At 36.1% G+C, this 20,707-nt stretch overlaps 1 protein-coding gene across 2 annotated transcripts in view; it reads right to left on the bottom strand.

The window, feature by feature from the left end:
• Positions 1–20,707, bottom strand: part of IFT88 (intraflagellar transport 88) — a 40,780-nt gene that overhangs the window by 1,288 nt on the left and 18,785 nt on the right. The window contains exons 19-25 of one of the 2 annotated variants that reach the window (XM_056497917.1): positions 20,081–20,231; positions 18,772–18,887; positions 15,927–15,979; positions 15,355–15,420; positions 13,535–13,641; positions 8,276–8,327; positions 380–475 (exon numbers count right to left, since the gene is read on the bottom strand). In XM_056497917.1, coding sequence (XP_056353892.1) covers positions 380–475; positions 8,276–8,327; positions 13,535–13,641; positions 15,355–15,420; positions 15,927–15,979; positions 18,772–18,887; positions 20,081–20,231 — 641 coding nt within the window. The remainder of the gene's footprint in view (positions 1–379; positions 476–8,275; positions 8,328–13,534; positions 13,642–15,354; positions 15,421–15,926; positions 15,980–18,771; positions 18,888–20,080; positions 20,232–20,707) is intronic. The other variant, XM_056497925.1, reaches the window with a different exon arrangement.

The raw sequence follows: 20,707 nt of genomic DNA, 5'->3' as shown, positions 1-20,707 counted from the left end.
CAAGGAACAGCAACACTGATGACTTGTTTGAGGAATGGCTTTTTAGGAAGTACCACATTCCACATGGATTTGGGTTTTTAAATCCCTTTGAAAATTCAGTCTTATTGAAGAACCTATGACTGCAGAATGGCAAGAACTGACTTAAAGGATGCAGCAGACAGATATTGAAAGTAATATTAACATGGGCAACATTTCTTAATATTTACAATTACATTATAGTGAGCTCTGAACAATGAAGTGAAAGCCTTATTTTCATGGGAAAATGTTTCCCCAGTTATCTAATTTTACATGCTCTTCCAACAACCTTTTTTTCCCCTCTCCTTATTTCTCCTCTCCCTGAGGACCATGAAAGTAAAAAAGGTATAAGATGCCCACTTGCCTATTTCTTTATTGCTGCTACTTTCATAGGGTTCACTTGTTCCAGGCAGAGCTTTCAGTTTGGCACTCAGTCTTTCCCCTTTGGTACCACCAGTATCTGGGGAACAGGAAAAAAAAAATAAAGAGAAATAGCATGTTTTTATGTTCTGTGAAACCACGATACAAGAATAACATCAATTCAGCTACTACTATCTGTCAAACTAGACTTGGATGAAACCATCTTTTCATGACAGACACAGTACTCATTTGTAATAGTGGTCTTTAAAACACAGTGGACACTGTGTCCACATGTGTGTGTTAATGTTTTTTAAAAGACATATACAGCCTTATGACTTTGGAGTAAACACATTAAAATATTTCTGCTTCAAATGCTGACTTTTCAGCTGCTTATAAATTACAGTCACATTTTGGAGTTAAAATAAGCATGATAATATAAACACTGTCACAATGTACACAGGACATTTTCTATGTTTGTGTGCTTACTAATACATCAGTGTGATCCACCTGCTCAATACTGTCAAGATTAAATGCAACACTAAGTTTGCTTTTAATTAGCAGAGTGTATCTGCCATGTGCTGTCTGCGTGGCAGGCAGGCACAGCTCATGTGTACAGACCATGCTGGCCCTGCACCTCGCTGTAAACACTGTGCTGGCAGCTCAGCTTGCAGCAGGGCCCCAAGGAATGTGTCGGCTCCAAGGGCTGCCTCCTGCCCAGACAACATCAGATTAACATTCTCCTGCCACAGCAGTATTCCAGACACTTTAAATATTCTGTTCACCTCTGAATCTCTTTTTCATATTCATGGCAAGCTTTCAATCTCATCTGCTACAACAAATTTTTATGCAATATTTTTTTCTCCAGGGAGAAAACATTTTGAGTTTGACTTGGTGTATTTACAAAGCAGGATGTGCAGCCAAATAGAGACATGTTCATTTACAACACCAAGCAATGCAGGTACTAAAAGTCTTCCATCTGTAAAGAGGAAAAATGGGTTTCATTCAGCAAACATTAATTGCAAAGTCTGAACCTGGCAACACATTTCAATTGTCATATTTACTACAAATGTAATTTTAATAGATATATTGTTATAATTAAAAGAACCCCCCCCCAAACTTCTACAAATACGACAAACCTTTATCTCTCTATAAATACTACCATAGACTTCTGTTTGCTCAGCCCTAAATTGGAAGACCTCTCTGCTCCAAGAAAGATGTAATACAAACAGTCACATGTCAAACGGTTAATAAGTTCACAAGACACAGATCACAGCTGAAGTTTCAAAGCAAGGAATATGGATTTTAACATGCACCCACTTCTCTTGGACCAATTCTTGCTGACAGGTTTCATGAAAGAAATGAATAGTTAAAGGATTTGAAGAAACAGGGAGAAAAATGTGTTTGCCTGGAAAGGAACTCAACCAAAGGGCTGTGAAATTACAAAAGGGCCTCTCCTTGATTTCAGTGGGCTCTGGACAGGCCTGTGCAACAAGGAGGTGAGAGTTGGGCTTCAAAGCTGGTATGGATAAAATAAATAAATAAAGTTGTAAGAAGCAGTAAAGAGATGCAAAGACAGGAACAACACAGCAGACTACACTAGGGGAAGACTGAACTAGTCAAAGAAACTATACAGGTTTAATTGTTGGTCTCAGAAAGGAAGAATTCCATTAGATTACATTCTTCCCAGAAAGGAAGAATGCAATTAAAATAAAAGAGGAGGAAAACAGCATAACAAATGTTTTCAACTGTGAAGGAGGCAAAGACATGGGTGTTAGTGATACTACCAGGGGAAGGTGAAGGACTTTATATTAAGAGAAAGAAGGAAAAAAAAGATGGTAGAAAAACCAAACCGGGTGGGATCAACATAATACCTCTAGTGCATAACACCTGCACATCTTACTGCCCTAAAAAAATACAATTGAAAACAGAGGCTTCTTTAGATGTTCTAGTTCTTAAGTTTCACTAGGTACATTTAAAAGTAACCTAATGAAAGCTTTCTCAGGTAGATCAGCAAAGTAACCCTGCTCACCTTACTTCTTTATGAGCATTATATCTAGCAAGAGTGAATGGAAGGCTAACAACTCTTCTGGTTAGTTCTTCACATTCAGGTTAAAGTAGGATAATATGCAAAACCACATCAAGTCTCTGAGGACTGCAGTATGCTCTGAGCATACCTGAAGATGAGGAAGAGGAGCACCTTTCATTTTAAAGTGCATCCAGGAGAAAATAAGAGGTCCTTGAAACGATGGAGATGTCAGACAGCAGCTCAGGAAGAGAGAGATCTGGCTTCAATGCTTTCTTTCACCTGAGGGAGTTCAAACCCACAACTCCAGCTTTCAGAAGGAATGTCCCAGCTGTTGAGCCATTCGGGGTAAGCTTTTATTGGCACTCTTGCCATGGGATAGAGGAATTGGCTGCCAACATGGCAGCTATTAAAAGTTCTGTTGACCATTTAACATGATCTGCCAGAAGTCTAAATCTCATCTCGAAATTATTTTTTGTAGTTCTGTTTGCAGAATCATCTACATGTTTTTATTTAGTATACATCCACACATAATTTGGCAATGTTAAGGAATATAAGCTTGCAATATAAACTTCAGGATTTTGGCATCCTACAGTGAAGAGAACTTCAGGGAAGGAGCTGTTTTTAAAGCATTTTATCACAGACACGCATACTTTTGGGAGGCAAGTTTTACAATTGCTACTCATCATTCCCTGCTGTTCTCACCCCATCTAGGAAAAGGATTTTATTTACATTTATATACATTTTGAGTTAGGAGAATGAAACTAACTTTCACTAAAGTAATACACAGAAAAAACCAAAGCTAACAGTGTGACTCTGGCTGAAAAACTTTATTTGTAGTTCTTCTCTACTAAGAGCACAGCTTTGAGTGTTAACATCTGTCTGATTGCACCAACAATCAGAGGACTAGAGTTAGAATTAATTTGCAGTTTCAGAAATATCTATCTGTATTACTATATTAACTGTACAAACACCTGCTCCTTATTCAAAGCAGCTTTTGAATAATGGAAAACCACTGCTGAACAAAACTGCTCTCTGTATCTGAGGAAACCTTCACTGCAATGAATACCCAGTCCTTATTTATTAACTTATTGGGCTTTTATTAAATAACTTATTACTGTAGTTCATGTGGAGGCCATCCCCACTGTACTCACTTTGGGGTGACAATGTGGACACCTACAATGAACTGACTGCAGGAACATGGCTCCAGATTTCAGTTGAAAAAGCAACAGGAACCGATTAAGCAGAGTTGGTCAATATATTTTTAAAATCTGATTTATAAATACATTTTCCCCATAAAACTATTATACTTGAGATTTGGATTATCATGTTGACATTACCTTCCCCTCACAGTCTGTGTTCAACAGCCTTAACTGAGGACTATGCATACAAATTCATTAATAATACACTCTGCATGCTGATCTCTTCAATGTCTTACAAAAACCAAGTCAAATAAAATCACATAGATTCTAGAATTCACATAGATAAAATTGACATAGAATTTGGATGGGAATAAAAAATCAAAATATAAAACCAAATTATAAAAAATGGCCATTTTTATAGGGCAGAACAATTAATGATGCAACATACATCATTACTTCTGATGCAGAAGTAATCCTGCTTTGCAATAGTCTTATTTTAAGCAGTGATACCTAGCAAAAAAGATCCTCAATCTTTTTATGCATTTCTGTAGTTCCTGTGTCACATACCTGTGTGTACTTCAAGCCAAAAAATCCATTGTATTTGTATTTATTTTTTAGAGGAATCTCACTAATTGCAATTACATTGATGGCACTACTGCATAGGAAATTCCAGTATCACAAAGGACATAAATAAAAATTTTTAGTACTATTTTACTCATCAAAAAAAGACATCAAAGGGTAATAGTTTGGTAATCTACCTCCTCTGTAAAATGTTTATGTAATAAAGAGCACAGTGGGCTAATGTGCAGCTCTACATATCTTTCGTATTTGGGATGAAGCCATCATCTTTGGAGAAGAATGGGCATTGGTTTGACAAAGGAGAAGAGTTAAGTTCAATGCAGAAGGCAGAATAATATATTAAAACAGTGAAACAGCATGGGAAGTAGATGCAATTTATAGTTTTGCTGCTGTTCATTTTGATTTTAAATTCTGTTGAACGAAAATTGTTTGTGATGTGTCAGTTCAGCTAACTCCTTAGGTGAGTTCAGAGCAGAAAACAGATTAAGGTGTTCTCTTCATTTCAACAGATTTTCTCTTTTCCACTAATTAAGAAAACTTTTTACTGTTTTGCACACACAGAAAAAGTAACCATCCCACAATGACTTGTAATTACTGAGGCATCAACAGCCTAGCAAATAAAAGTGATTGTCATGTCCTGGCTGCAGGTAACAAGAAAATCTCGTCTTTATCACAGTCAGGATTAACTGGGATGCTTACAGCTCTAACATCTAAAACATACTTCCATAATATATTAGGAGATAACTCCTAATGGTAAAAGGTGTTCGAATACGGGAAATCTTTGGGGATAGACAAGCTGACACATTCACCAGTGAAATGAAAAAGGGAAAAGATACCTAAATTATTCCCATGTGGTTTATTTTCCAAATTCGTCCTCACAGGCCTAGGTAACGAGGAGAATGCAAAGTACTCAGCCTTTCATCTTCTGAATTCAACACTGCTTCTTTGGGCTCCTGCCCGAGACTGCACAGCTCCTCTCATCCTGCACAAAACTCCCCATTCAGAGAGCTGGGCAAAGCAGAGACCAAGTAAACACTGCCATGGGAATGGATTCCTTAATGCCATACTCTGCATTATCTACACATACAAAGGCATTATGCTATTAAACAGGAAAAATCCCTCAGGGCAGTAAAAACCACAACCGCTAAGTTCTGGATGTTACAACCATAGATCTGCAATCACAAGAAAGTGAGCATGAAAACAAGAAAAGATTATTGGAAAGAAAGTCTTTGAGAACTGCCTAAACTCAGATGTACTGTTAACTCCCTTCAAGGTCATGTGGTTTTGGGATTTTTTCACCCCTTTTTAAGTTAAGAATAATAATTTTAACAGGACTGTATCAATGTTATTTGCTTCCCATATAAGACTGGAAACCATAAATCTGATAACTGCGGGGAGAAGAAAATTTCACTCTTTATAGTGAGTGACAAATGTGTTCAGTTTTAGGTAGGGATTTTGCTTTAATGCTTATCTTTCTCTCAGGACAAGAGCAGAGAGACTCTTGGTCTCTCTGTTTCCATTCTGTCTACCATCCATGCACACACCAATCATACTGCTGAGTCTGTGCTTTGGTGCATCTCATACACCTTCTGTTTTAATTTATATTGGCCAAGCACTGGATGCCCTATGAAGTACAAACCTTGCCAGCTTAGTTCTTTCTTTGTAGCTTTCTCTTTAAAAGCAATTTTAGATCATATTTCCTAAAACAAGGAAACCTGAATTATTAATACTCTTAATATAAATAACTATATGGGGACAAAATACTTGGGGGAGGGAATCTCTTAAGAACGCTAGCAAGTGTGAGGACAGCGAGCTGGTAAGAGGAAAAAAAGAAAACAGGCATCATACCTAAAATATTTGGAAGGCATAAGACTTCAGTTAGCTAGTAAGCACTTTAATTTAGCTAGTAAGTACTAACCTAAGGAGGATTCCATGCTTCACTGGGTTCAGTACTGCTGGCAAATCCCTCATACAGTGTAGGAAAATGATACCTTTTGGTCTTGGCAACACCACTGGAAAAGACTAACCTTAAAATGTATACAAATGTTTCTTTTTTTCCCTCTCCTTTTGAAGTCATTTATTTATCAAAAGCATACTAATATTATGAAATAAAATAACCCATGTTTATATTTTATACGTGCCTTCCCACAGGCCATGCACAGAAATTTATGAAACTGCAAATTACAGCTCATAACCCAGGTGAGCAAAGCCAAGCACTGGACAAAATAAAATGTTTGGGTGTTCAGGTTTCTCTTAGTCATCCTCAGCACAATGTGGGCAAAAAACAACACAGTCCTCAACATCTGATGCTATGAATGTCCAGCTTCTTCACTGATAAGGCTCCCCAGAGACTACCAGTTAAAATGTGCCCGGTGCCTTTGACTCATTCTAAAAATACATGTAAGTAGTACAGCTCACCGCAACTTTTAATTAAGAATCCCAGCAGGAAGTTAACTCTAGGCTCAGTACAGCACCTTCTTTGTATCTCTGCTTGTTTGCCAAGTCATTTCCAGAAAGGCTGGATCTCTGGCACTGAATTTGTATAATGGAGACTTCTCAAACATACTTTTATACATTTATATTACTTTTATATTTGCTCCCAAACTCTGCTTTTTTCCACTCTTTCATCTATTTGACATAGTATCTTGAACTCAATCATCTAAGAATTACTGATAGGGCAAATTCTAGGTCAGTTCTGATCCTGCTTAATCTCTAATCCTCTTTCTTATTTTTTTTTTAAAAGAAGACAACTTTCCATAGATACTTCTGTCTTTAAAGAAATATTGACGAACTGGTAGTTTGGGGGATTTATGTTGTCTTAGCATCCTTTCATCCATCCCTCTCTGTTACTTAAATAAAGAATTACTTTGGCCTGAGGCCCAGAACAGGTAAAATTCAATCCTTGGTGAATGGCTGGTTCTTCCACACATCAAGAAATTCTTTTAGAAGCTCCTCTAGTGAAACTACTGAGCTGAAAAAGGAATGAGATCTCTCTAAAGCATCTAACACTCCCCCTTAACCCTCAGAAAATCCAGGGAAGCAGACTTCACAAATGTAACAGCATTCTAAGTCACCTTCAGATTACATTAGTAATTGCCATGACTTTTCATGACCCTACATAATTTGATAAAAATTAGTAGTAAAGTATCTGCTATGTAGGCGGAGAAATAAAATTACCAAATAAGAAAAAAACAACATACATTATTTCTCTGTAAAAGGAAGGGAAAAGAGGCATGAATTTATAGGGGATATCTTCTAATGAAACCCATTGATATCAAGATAAACCAAAAGCAGGATACAAAGAAACCATTTCCTTTTTGGATTAAAATATGGGGGATTTTTTGCAGGTGGCTGAAGTTGCCTGAAGTCTCCTAGTTTCCTTAGAGCAGCAGTGTGGGACTGTTAAGTTTACATTACTAATTTCATCACTAATTTCATGATTTACTAATAGCAGGGAAAAATCATTAATCCTGCAAGGACTACCGAGTGCAGAAAAGACAAAACAGAGCAGTTTCCTGACTTACATTGCAAGAGTTTTATATTTATGGAAATCAGCACTGCAAATCTATAGAAGCAGGGAGACTGAGTAGCCAGAGAGGAAGCATTTTTCTAGGGAAGACTTCAGAACTTTACTTCTGCTATACAGAGAAAAGGGGATGACCTCAAAGATAGTAAAGGGTATGTTATCCTTATTACAGAGCTGGCTGCACAGAACAATCTGCTGAACTTGTAACAAACACCTAACATAACAGATTACACGGTGACCACAAAATTCCCTTTGTTTTCTTATAATAAATTACTCCTTTCAGTAAATATTCCAAAGTTAAAAATGTTCAAATACCAAGTTAATGGGATAAAAACATAGAAGTCCACAATACTGAAAGCAATCAGAAATTTAGCTTTAGGAATACACTAAGATCTGTATATAAAACACAAATGTTAAACCAAATCCATGCTACTGCACCAGTTGCGATTTCACACAGCAATGAAAAAAACCAAAATGTATGAAACAAAATTTGTGAAATGTTACATATCACTAAGTGCATATTTGTGTGCATTTCAGGATGAAAGAAGGCTTTACAAACACTTTCAGAAAATCTTGTTTCTTCAGGATCTTGTCAAAACTGACATTTAAGCAGAGGCTTTGACTACTCACCACTTCCTTCTCTGCGGCTACGTGCACTGCCATCTCTGCCAGATTTAACGCGCTGCAGAACAGTGGAAAAGGTTCAAAAAACAACAAAAAAAACCATTTAGCAATATATATTAGAGAAAATAATTGAAAATTCAACTCAGTTTATTAATAAAACAGTAGAAGAATGTTAAATTAGACTTACTATACTGTAACTACTAAAGCTTGTTTCTCAACAGACAACATTGTCCTTAAAATCAGGGTTAAATCCAATGTCCGTATATAACAAGAGTTCTGTGAAATTCAACTAGAATATATTAAAAAATTATTTTTTTTTCAGATAAAATTTTTACAAGGAATGTGCATAAAAATAGCTCAGATGTTCCTCTGTAAAGTACAGCTGAAAAAACAGGCAAAACAGCCCTCCTTGCACGAGTTCAAAGTAGCCTCTGCCTATTAACGTCTTGTAAATCCCACAAGCATTTTATTATTGTAAAGACTCAAAAGAGAGAAGTTGGGGAATCTATAAAAAGAACTATTCACCCTATGGATCTTGGATTTTGAATTTTTGGCACAGAACTGTGTTTCACAGCAAAATTTAATTTGCTGTTGAGTGTTAAATGCAAGATAAAGGTGAAGGTGAATACTTTAAAAGCTGTGTTTAAAAAGTCAGCTCTCTTGCATAGAGGAAGGCACCACAAACATTTCCCAGCTGTGTTTTTTTGAGTGTTATTTGAAAACTTTAACAGTTTATCAAAGCAATACCTTTGTATGACATGGCAGACTTAGGTCTGGCAAAACACCAAATTTCTTATGCATACATCTTGTCAATTATAAGAAGGGACACCTCAGTGAGAGACTTTTTGACAGATAGGTACAAAAACTTGATGTTTAAAGCACTCAGCTATTAAAAAAGTATCTCTGCATCTTAATCCAAAATACAAATTCTGGATCTGATTAAAACACACATCATGTCTTCAGGTCAATTACTATAACTTCTTCACTCATTTTTCATCAGAAAAACATCATGAAGTCTGGCAAGGTTGGAATTATACCAAAGAAGTGAAAGAACTTTCAAGGTTCATGCCAACAGAAAAAGGAAGAACTCTTAAATCAAAACTCACAGAAGTCAGACAGGAAAGCATTGAGCCTAGTGTGAAACCAGGACTGGTCTTAGAGCAATTCAGTCTGGGACCAGAATTTCTCTCACTTCTTTATTTGTTTTGGGAAATCCTCAAGTCTAAAATATGTTCTCTGAATTTTGGATTAAATATCCTTTTCACAGTCTAGTGAAGTAGCATATATAAATCCTTCAGGAAGCCTGTCCAGACTCTCCAACTGTTGAATGACTGACAGCAAGTGTGACAGCAGAAGCTCAGCTTCTGTCTGCCCAAGGGAAGCTGTCTCTACGTGATAGTGCCCTCTTGGCATTTACATCCTAGGACTTTCCTCCCAAAATATTACATAAGAATTACAGCTTAAACATATGATTAAGTCCTGTAAAATTCCAAGTGAGTATTTGTAAGTGATCCCACACTAAAAGGAGACATTCAAAACAGGTTTCCACCCTAAAAATGCCTATTTCTCCCATGACTGCAAAAGACATTTAGGATGGTTAGCCCAGATGTGGATGCCTGAAGGCAAAGGCAGTAAGGCCTCTCCAGCATTTGCACCTCTCATCACTGCTTCTCACCACACCCCATCAGCCCGTTCTCAGTCATTAAGCTCACTTAACGGAAATAAATAGTAATGTGTGTACGCAGCAGTGCCAAGGAGGCTCTGTGAACTTTTACACTATTACCTGTCTTTTTTTAGAGTGAAGCATGAAAAAGGAAGACTAATGCAGTAAAAAAAACCCCAATCAAACAAACAAAAACAAAAACTCCAGCCCCACTCTTCACAACCCCCCTCCCCATCTAAATGCTCCAACGTATGAAGGTTGCAGTAAAAATTAAATGCTGTGAGAAGCAGGGACAAAAATTTCTACAGGGAATGAACTCCACAGATGTTCCCAGATTCTTGGATGGAAGTATTTAACATGTCCATATTTGAGAACTGAGGGAAATAAGTACTCCAGAATATTTCTTTTGGTATAAACTCCATGTGGATATACTTATTTTGGAAAAACAATGCCAAAATAGAAAATTTTGATAAATTTCTACAGGTGTAAAATGCGTGGAGACTGTGAAATACAGGTATACTACACTAGCATTTTACCTATTTTGCCTTTACTGGGTGCAATTGAGAAGTCAAGGGTTAGTCTAATATTGGGAGCAGGAATTGAACTGTATCTGGTACTGCTAACTGAAACCAGTATTGGTTTCAGCTGGGAAACTATTGGAAACATAGGTGGTGAAATATTAAAATTTGCTAATTTTAGAACTAAAAAGTATAGTTTATGACTGTATGGTCATGGATGACAGAAGGAACGCAGGAAAAAAAACCCTAGTAATTTCCAAAGCCAGATGGCAGAGAGGAGACTAAAAGTCACACACACACCCAACCATGAAACAAACAAAAAAACCTCTTCCCAAACCCAAAACCAGAGAATGGTAACCCAGATGTAATATCATTAGCAAAAGAAGAAACCGCAGGGTTATTGTTTACAAGATAGCACTGATGTAGAGATTGTCACAGAAAGATACTCCACTACTAATACAAGACAGGTGCATACTGAACTGCAGTATGTCCTGAAACATCTTTTCATAGAGTCTTCGCTCCTTTACCAACAGTGTTCATTTTTAAGAAAACTGTATCAGTGGGTTCTTTGGGAGCAGAAGTTGTTGTTCCCTTCCTTTGGGAGGTACTTGGAAAGCTTTCAGAGTGTGGCAGAGGAGAAAGCCAGAAGGAGGAGATGGGAGCATGTCCCACCAAGAAAAGGAGATGCAAGATGGAGAAGAAAGCAACTCCTCAGACTTCAGAGGTCCTGAAGAGAACATACTTGGAACCACAGGGGCAGAATTTTGCTCCCATTCAGAGTTTGCTCAAGCTGGAAACACTGACATGTCTGCAGGAATGAAGCTGACAGAACTGACAAGAAACCTGTTCTATTTTTATTATTGGTGGTGGTTTTTAGGGGGCACATAGGCAAGAATAATGTTGGTCTGGGGTTGGTTTGGGTGTTTTAAACTTACTGCATTTCATATCATCTGCTTAAATGAAAATTGGTTTAGTTTAAATTACAACACAATCAAGCTTATTCAAAAGGCTGAATTAATTTTTTTTCTTCTTTTCTGGGTAACACAGTAGAGGAAATATTTAAGCAGATGTACCTTAAAGCTTTGACTAATTAAAAGTGCCATCGTAGATCCCTTATCTGTTTCAGACAGATCTGATCTACTCTGTTCTCCTGAGACCCCAGAGCTGTGTGTCCGGTTTGGGGGCATCCAGTGTAAGGATGTGTTGGAGAGGCCCCAGAGGAGGGCCATGGAGACGAAAAAAGAGCTGAAGCACTTCTCCAGTGAAGACAGGCTGAGAGGGTCAAAGCTGTTCAGCCTGGAGAAGACTCTGGGGAAATATTGTTGTGGCCTTTCAATACTTAAAGGGGACTTAAAAGAAAGATGGGGACAGACTTTTCATTGAGGCCTGTGGTGACAGGACAAGGAGTAATGGCTTTAAACTGAGAAAGAATAGAGAAGGAGAAAAAACTATGTGGATGTTGGGACACTGGAGCAGGCTGCCCAAAGAAGCTGTAGATGCCTATTCCTGGAAATGTTCAAAGTCAGGTTCGATGGAGCTTTGAGCAACTTGATAGTGGAAGGTGTCCCTGCCCACAGCAGGGGGTTGAAACTAGATAATCTTTAAATGTTCCTTTTAACCTAAACCATTCCATGATCCTGATTTGCAAGGTTAGTGTTGTGACAGGATACACACTCTTAAACAGGAATACTGAAACACAAGACACAGAGGGAGCTTCCCACATCACGATTGAATTATGATCACTGTTACAGCCTGAACAGTCTAAAACAACTGTGCCATAACTTGTGCAACAACGAGTCTGTGTTGGATTCCACTGGTAATTCTGTCATTCAGGTATGACTTAATGAATTCCTTTAACACAATGAAATCAGAATGAAAAAACCCCCATAATTTAAACATAATTTTTCTGTTACTAAAATCTTAAGTTACATAAAGGATTTAAACTTTCAAATATTCTACTGGTAGCTTTTTCCTCACCAGAAAGTACAGAAATGTGTTTGGGAAAGCTCTTGCTTCCCATATAAAATAAACAGAAAGAGATATGACAATTTTTAGTTTTTTAAAAAATTGTATTCAAATATTAACTTTCTTAAAGAAAAAAAGTATACCTCACTAGCCCCTCAAAGTATAGTTTTAGCACAAAGCTGGAATCCTTCAGTGTTTCCCCTTGTGAGTTTCATTTTTAAAGCATCCTAGTGTTCATGGTCATACTCAGGCTCCCTGGAACTTAAGTAGAAGTAGCTAAGGATTCATGTGCACATCACCTGGCATCAAAAGGGACTTCTTAAGTGTTACTAAGAGCAGAGTAAATTAGTTAAGACTTAATGTATCCTAATGTGAATATATAGCTTTGAGGCAATTCTCTGGACAGGCAAAGCAAGCCTGGATATTTTGCAGCTCAACAGGATGGATAATGCTTTTCAAACAAGCAGCTGTTTTCAATTTTAACATCTTATTTTATCATCAAAATAGCAAGAAAACAATGCATGAGTGCACACACACACAAACGAGAGCTCACTCTTCTGAACAGAACACAAGTTATGATCTCATACCTTTCACAGCCTGTTACTTTTCTATGGAATTTTTTTTTTTAGTTTAGAAATTGGCACTCACATGAATAGTTTACTTCTACCTATATAATATGTCAATGCTGCAGTTTTGTATATAATAGAAAAGAAGTTCTTCTACATGGAAAATTCTCAGGCTTCCCATCTCTCCCTATAGTTGCATTATTACTTGGCTCATACATACACTAAAGTATTAAATAAAATCTGGCAAGTAAGTAGGAAAGACAACATTCCACAGACATTGAATTATGCGAATGGCTTTGGCATTCCCACCATGTCCACAAAGTCCATCTTTCACTAGTATTTAAAAATCACAGAAAATCTGGTGCTCCGAAACTATTCAGACAGATGTAAGACTGATCAGTAATTCAAAACTAAACCTCTCAAACCTCCAAAACATAAGCCTCTGTAAAACAAGAAATTAATAATGCATTTTATCTTGAAGTATCATAAACACTACTTCAGCTTCATCTACATCTGCAGCAATACTGTATAATAAACAGACAAACAAAATTACCTGCTCTCTAATTTCTTTTAATTTTTCTGCTTTCTTGAGCTTTGTTATATATTCCTGGACTTCTTTCAGCCCCATGTCTGTGCAGAGACGAACTAAAAATCGGAGGCCTAATTGGAAGCAAAGCATTGTTAAAAAAAGACTTAACAAGCAGGTTAAACTATAAGTGCACCCTGACAGAACTGGACATGCAGAATGGCAAACAGTGCAAATAACTGTAAATAAGGTGACTCTTGTCCAGTATCACTATGCAAGTTGTGATATTTTGCAAATAATTCAACCTTTTCTCATGTGTCTGTATCCATTAACAGTACAAATACCATTGGTATATGTGGAAGGCAAAAGGCATACTAATTAATTTGGCTCAGAACTCAACATTTGCAAAATATTTTGGAAGCTGGAAAGCATAGAAATGACGCTAAGATATTACTGAGGAGCTGCAATCAAGAGAATTTTGTTGAAAACAATTTTGCAAATGCCAAGTGAATAAAAACATTTTTTCCCTCTGGCTGTGGTTGACTCTTTAAAGAGTAATATTTATAGAATTTAAAAAACCCCAACAAAGCTGACATGAAAATCAACTGTAACTGTATGATTGAACTAAAAGAATTCCTAAAAAACATTCTCCTGAGACACTCTACCAAACTCTGAAAACACTGCTGGTATTCCAATGTGTTTTTCAACATTCGTTTCCAAGAACTGAAGCAGAAACAAGCAGGGCACAATCCATTCTCTCCAGACTGCTTTCACAAACATGTTCTTTCATTTTGTGCAAAGTTAGTTTTCTGCTGGTTTAGGAAGCCCATGATCAGGGAGGGATGAGAGAATAACCATTGTTTCAGCAGTAGAAAACTCAAATCAATTTAACTTAAATTGTCTTACTCAACTCCTGCCTCCATCTGTGAAAACTGTAGAAACTACATTCAGAAACATATCTGCATTTTAGAAGGTTTACTAACTGCCACCCTGAAATATGTGTGACCAACATGGATATGATATTTTGCTTATAACTTTGAGGAGTTACAGTACTGAATTTCACTGGCACAAGAGAGCTGTGATTACTCTTTAAAAAAGCAATAAATTTGTTAAAGTAGAACGATAATATTTTAAAATAAAGTACAATGAATGCTCTTCCCACATTGCATCTGAAAGCACAGACTTATTGGCGACAACCTCGTATTTTGGAATTTGTGAGGCACAGTGTGGGATGGAAGAGAATGTTTACACAACCACTGACAACCCCTATTTTCTACAGGGCTTTTTTATTTAGAGTACAGGTGTGACTGATTTCGCAAAATGGCTTACTCTTCAAAGCTGTGTTTCCTGTAGTTTAGTTTGAAATCCTCTATGGACCTTCCAGAGACTGGATGACCAACTATAATTAAAAACCCAGGAACAAAATCTCACCCTCTATGTTTTTTTGGAAAGCCTGACTTTGATAAAACTTAGCAATAACATTTTCTCGTATGTAGAAATTTACAGCAGGAGTTTCACCTAGCAGGAACAAGAAGAACAAATACAAATATTTTTCATAAGAAATATTAACTGAGTAACATAGTTATAAAATCTAGGATGTATGTATGAGAAAGAACTCATCCACTACAACTCAGTTAAAGTTTATTTTCATTGCTCTTCTTCAGCATTACCCTCATAATTCTTAAATCACCCAGTGTTGTCACAAAAACACACAGCATTAGCATGAATTAAAATGTTAGTTAGTGGAAGCATTTTCATAAAAAAAATACATCATATGATTACTAACACACTTATTCAATAGAACAAAGTTTCCTTTGATAGTTACCTCACAGAATGAAACAACTTACATTCAACATTCTCTGGGAATTTTCTGTGAATGACTTTGTATTTCTCCAGAGCTTTTTGGTAGTTGCCTGCAAACAAAACAAACATCTCCTATCCACATATTCAACCATAAAAAAGAATATTTGATGAGAAATTGGAACATCTTAACATCAATTCATCTTTTTAGTCAGAGTAAATGATTTAATTTTGTAGGACTAAATTTAATAAGACAAAACTTAACATTCTTTATTAATGGATAATAAAAATTAAGAGCATCTGAAAGCAGCCCAAACTACTCTGTAAATAACAAAATTAATGAGGAGGAGGTTCCTGATTTTTGCTGGTTTTTTTGACCTTCCTCTACAACACCATTGTTTCAGTGTCTCACCATGCTCACAATAAAGATTTTCACCCTTATGCCCAGCGTAAGTCTACTCTTCCTCAGTTTAAAACCATTGCTCCATGACCTGGAACTGCAGACCCCAGTCTGTGTCCATCTTTCCCATAAAACCCTTCCCCTAGCTGAATAACCCCAATGAATTACAAAGAAATGTTACAAACCTGCAAGCAATTACAAAAAAGTTACAGAACTTACCGCTTCTCCTGTAGCAACTGGCAACCATCAGCTGCCACTTCACTTGTGTTGGCCTGCATATAAACAAAACAAACAATGAATGAGCAAAATAACCTGCATAGCACTGGAAAAGACCTACTATTTAACTACTAATCAATTTTTTCACCTAGAAACAATGTAGCCTGCTCAGCTCACACACAATTCATTTCTGCATCATGCACCTGTTACCTGTTTCCAGGACTTGGCATCACTTATTTTCAGTCCTCATTTTCAGAGATTTTCTCAGGCTCATGATTCTGTGCCCAGACACAATTAGTAGACCTGACATGTGAACCACTAATCTTTGTCAGAAATACAGAACCATGCAATAAGGGAAGAACAAAACACTAAACTGTACTCTGAGGAGGTCCCACCACTAGGGCATTCCTGCCAGGACGCACAGTCCCTAACTACAGCTTTGAACTCTGGCTCCTCCTCTGTGCTATCACCTCGATGTCCTAGCTGCTGCCTGTCCATCTCTTTTTAGCACATAACGGTGGCAGTATGGTCAGAGAAAATATTTGAGATGCTTGAGCATGTACAATAAAACTGTTGGACTTTTTCCTCATTTTTACCAAGATAATGCGAAAATCAGGAAATTTTCATGTTAACAGTGTAAGCATGCTCTATAAGCCAAAGCACCTTGCAAATGTGGCATACAAGTGAATAGCAGCATATCCAAAAGGTACTGTAAGTTAACATTTTCAGAATAATTTTGCATTTATCCTCTTCAGTTTTTCTCTCTTATAGCACAGGCCATTTTTAACTCAAAGCAATCTGTTTGCCTGGTAGATGCCAAGCAAGTTCATTGAATACAAATGCTGCACATTTTTACTTTCAGCTGATTGTGTCTCCTGCAAACAAAGGCAGCCAAACACACATCCTAATAGAATTTATGATGCAGTTCAGTATGAAAATTCTAGAGAGAATAAATTGTCAGCAACAAGTACTAACAGCACTAACTCCTTTAATTAATGATAGATTTGCGCATACTAGGAAAAATAAAATAGTGAAAAATGGTTTCTGTCTAACATGTAATTTTAGAATGCAATTTAAAAAGTAGTTATTGTGATTAAAACACTGAATGCACGAAACAAATTAAAAAATGCTGTTCACAGTTAAAATAAGGATATAATTTTAAAATGTAACTTCATCTAAAGTTAGTAGCAATTTATATTTACCAATTAATATATCTAGTCTCTATTTTCAATACCAAATAAAGAGCAAAATATTTATGCTCTGTTATCTACTATTAAGAATCTCCTCCCACAGAGAAATAATTTTTCGTATTACAGATAGATTGCAAGCAATACTGAAGAATTTAATATGCCAATTCTTCATAAGTGCTTTACAATCCAAATAGTTCATGCATGGAGTGAGAGCGACATGAAGCAAAAAATATTTAAATCTTTGCCAAAACAAGATTATGAAATAATTCTTTTTATTCTCAGCTGTTTCTTTCCAAACTTTCTAAGAAGGCTGTGAATGCCAGCATGTGCAGTCTCATAGCTTGACTAAAATATGGTTTTTTTAAGGTGGCCAGTATTTGTAGGGAAAAGATCACTGGCAAACCTGTGAACTGTGATTTCTGTCAACTCTCTCCTGTGGATTTTAATCTAATCTACTGCTCTATTTCTTTATAAATATACCACCATTTGGGTGAAGTCTACTTTTATCTTTTTTTTTTTTTTTTTAATTTTTAATCCTTAATTAAAGCTTATATTTTCTCATCTGTAATTCATGTCTACTCTAACCCAAGCATGTCAAAGTCAGAACCAGAATTTTTTACTGAACTTTTTACAACTTATTTGCAGTATCATTTTTCCTTCAATTATACTGTACAAATTTTTTTGTTCACATGCTGTCTTGTATATACACGTCATTCAGATTTACAGATCAAAAAGAAAGTCAAATTTTAGATCATTATAAGAGAAACAATAACAGTTTTTCTTGGTCTAATTTTTCATAGTTTTCCTAACACACAAAATAAAGAAACTCACACTTGTTGGGAGTGAATCTTAGTTCATCTAGTAACAGAAAATTCTTCATAAACCTATAGACAAATATTTGTTTCCACATAAAAAGAAGTGTGCATGTATTTTTAGAATTCTCTTTGAACTCTGGATTACAAATTTAAATTTTACCAAACTTCATTTATAAACCCTTCTCTAGTCAGGTCACTTTCTGAACTAAAATAAAGTATATTTATCCACTTAGTTCTAAGGGCATCATATTCTGCTAAAGAACAAATTTCAGCAATTAAGCTGCTGAACTGAACACAGTATAATTCAAGCATCTTTATCAGGATCAGTTTAGCCTGTCAATTTATTTTCACTGACTACTGGTAGCACAGTATTGCACATTTTTGCTTACTTATATGCCTTATTTGATGGAAATAGAAGTTATGTGAAAAGACAGCAAGAACAGCTAAAACATGCATTTATCTAAATCACAAAATCCTCACTGCATAATAAAACAAAAGAAAGGAAATATTTCAAGTAAAGCCACTGAGAAAGAGGTCTTGGTGGCTTTGGAGAACTGTTCTCCATTACATAGTTGTGTTTAATGGCAGATAATAGAGAATAACAGGTTCTAATACCTAACACTATCTTAGGCCCAATGGAGGATCTTATTTAACATTGAAAATGCACAGTAAGAGCAAAAACACACTGTAAATGAACAGAGAAAATTAAAAAATATCAGAATTAAAAAGCATTCTTAACCCTGCTGTTTGTTTATAGTATTAAAGTTATCCAGCTGATTTATCTCTAGGTATACTGATGAATGTCTAATGAATAATGTGAGTAGGCATATAATAACTACTTACAGGATAAGTGCTGCCCTTTCAAAGTACTCAATGGCTTTTTCACAGAACTGGGTGTCAATGTAATATGCTCCAAGCCATTCAATGACCTCAATGTTGGAAGGGAAATACCGGTACGACTGACAAAATAGCAAAGGTAAAAAACCGCACAATTTTAGTGATAAACAACATCTTTATGTTGCTCCTGGAATATCTTACTCAAGTGTTTAATTCTCCAGATGCCCAAAACATGTAATATAAATGAATGGAAGTAGTGTGCTACACTAAGTGATCCTGGTGGGAGGAAAAAAAAAAAGCATACCAAGTTTTCTAATTGCTTTTTAGAATAAATTTTAGAATGCTTTTTAGAAGTTACCCAAGATGAGTCTGTCACATTTTCCATTTAGCCTTATTTGAAATACTATTTTAAATAGCTTGCAACAGCAAAACCATTTATTTACATCACATCTATGTCCAAACAACTTACCTAAAACATTAAACAATACTAATTAATCAGTGTACAACTCCACATTCACATCAATCTGCTGGAAAACTCACCCAAAGCATTTCCTTCTATATATAACTATACGAATAGCATTTTCAGCGTTTTAGAAATTGCCTCCGAAATAGGCAGCAAAATTATCATCAAACACAACTCAACTGGTAATTCAGACTGCAATACAACCCTTGGTCATCCTTACCTTGCACAGATAAAGAAAGAAAACTCTCAGATTGCACCAGACACCTCCTGACTTATTCTTGTTTCTAACACAGATTAATCTTAAACTGGACAGTAGTACAGCTGGTTTGAAATTAAAGAAGCTGCCTATCTTTAGGCAACTGTGTATACATACATACTGTTAAAATATATATATATATATATATATATATATATATAAAATATATATCAAAACTTCCAAACATAAACAAAACACAATATATATGTATCTCAATATCTTTTATACAGACAGAGTTTCCAATCAACTCAGTCCCATTACTCACCTCTATAATTAGTTCTATTATATCCCGATTTTATTTTGTCCCCAGCTATATTTTAAATTAACATTATTACAGGTTAGTGTAAACAATGACTACATTAAAAAAATAGAAAGTCTGAGGCCAATATCCACATGGCAACATACCCATATATTTCCTTAGGATCTGACTACAAAAAACAGATTTTGTTAACTTTCCCTCAGTATCTCTTTTTTATCCTCTTTTTGAATGACATTTCATAAGGTTAAATTAATCAATTAATTTGATATACAAACCTAAGGCAAAATTTTCTTTACTTAGTACAGAGTGCATTAAAAAGCAATATAAGAGCAAGTACCTCACAGTAATAATGAAAGGCTTGGGATTTATCACCTTCAGTATCATATAAATTCCCTAGCTTTGAAAGCACATGTGGATCAGTTGGTACTACACTGATCAACTGCAGCAGCCACTCTATGGCTTGATTGGGATCTTCCATGATTTGGTATCTGAGTTTTCCTCAGTCAAGGACTGATGCCAGTGATTTACTCAGAATCACTATTACTTTACTTAATGCAATCCATATGCTGAACACTATACCAGTCACTGTAGTGTGGAGATACAATGACTTTTCCACACTGTTTCACTTGTATCAGAAAGTATTTTTGTTATGCTAGAAAAGTATTCAGAGACTTTGTCTGCTCTTTCACCTTAGAACCACACTGGATTCAACAGAACTTTGGGTTCAGTTGTCCTCTATCTCTCTGACACCAATCTTACTTCCTCATTTGTAAGAATGAAGTATGAGAACTAGGCCATTTATTTGCAGCCTTTACAACCTGGTTAGTTTCTGTACTAACAGCACTTTGTTCTAATGTGATTAGTTAAAACTGCTACACTCAAGAACAGCCTTTTGCCAGCAGGGTGTTTTTCTGCTGTATGTCTAAGGAGCACAGCCCAGACTATTCTGGTCCAGAGAACAGCA

The sequence above is a fragment of the Oenanthe melanoleuca genome, chromosome 1 (assembly GCF_029582105.1).
Source record: "Oenanthe melanoleuca isolate GR-GAL-2019-014 chromosome 1, OMel1.0, whole genome shotgun sequence".
NCBI lineage: Eukaryota > Metazoa > Chordata > Aves > Passeriformes > Muscicapidae > Oenanthe > Oenanthe melanoleuca.
This window is presented reverse-complemented; position numbering and strand designations above follow the sequence as displayed.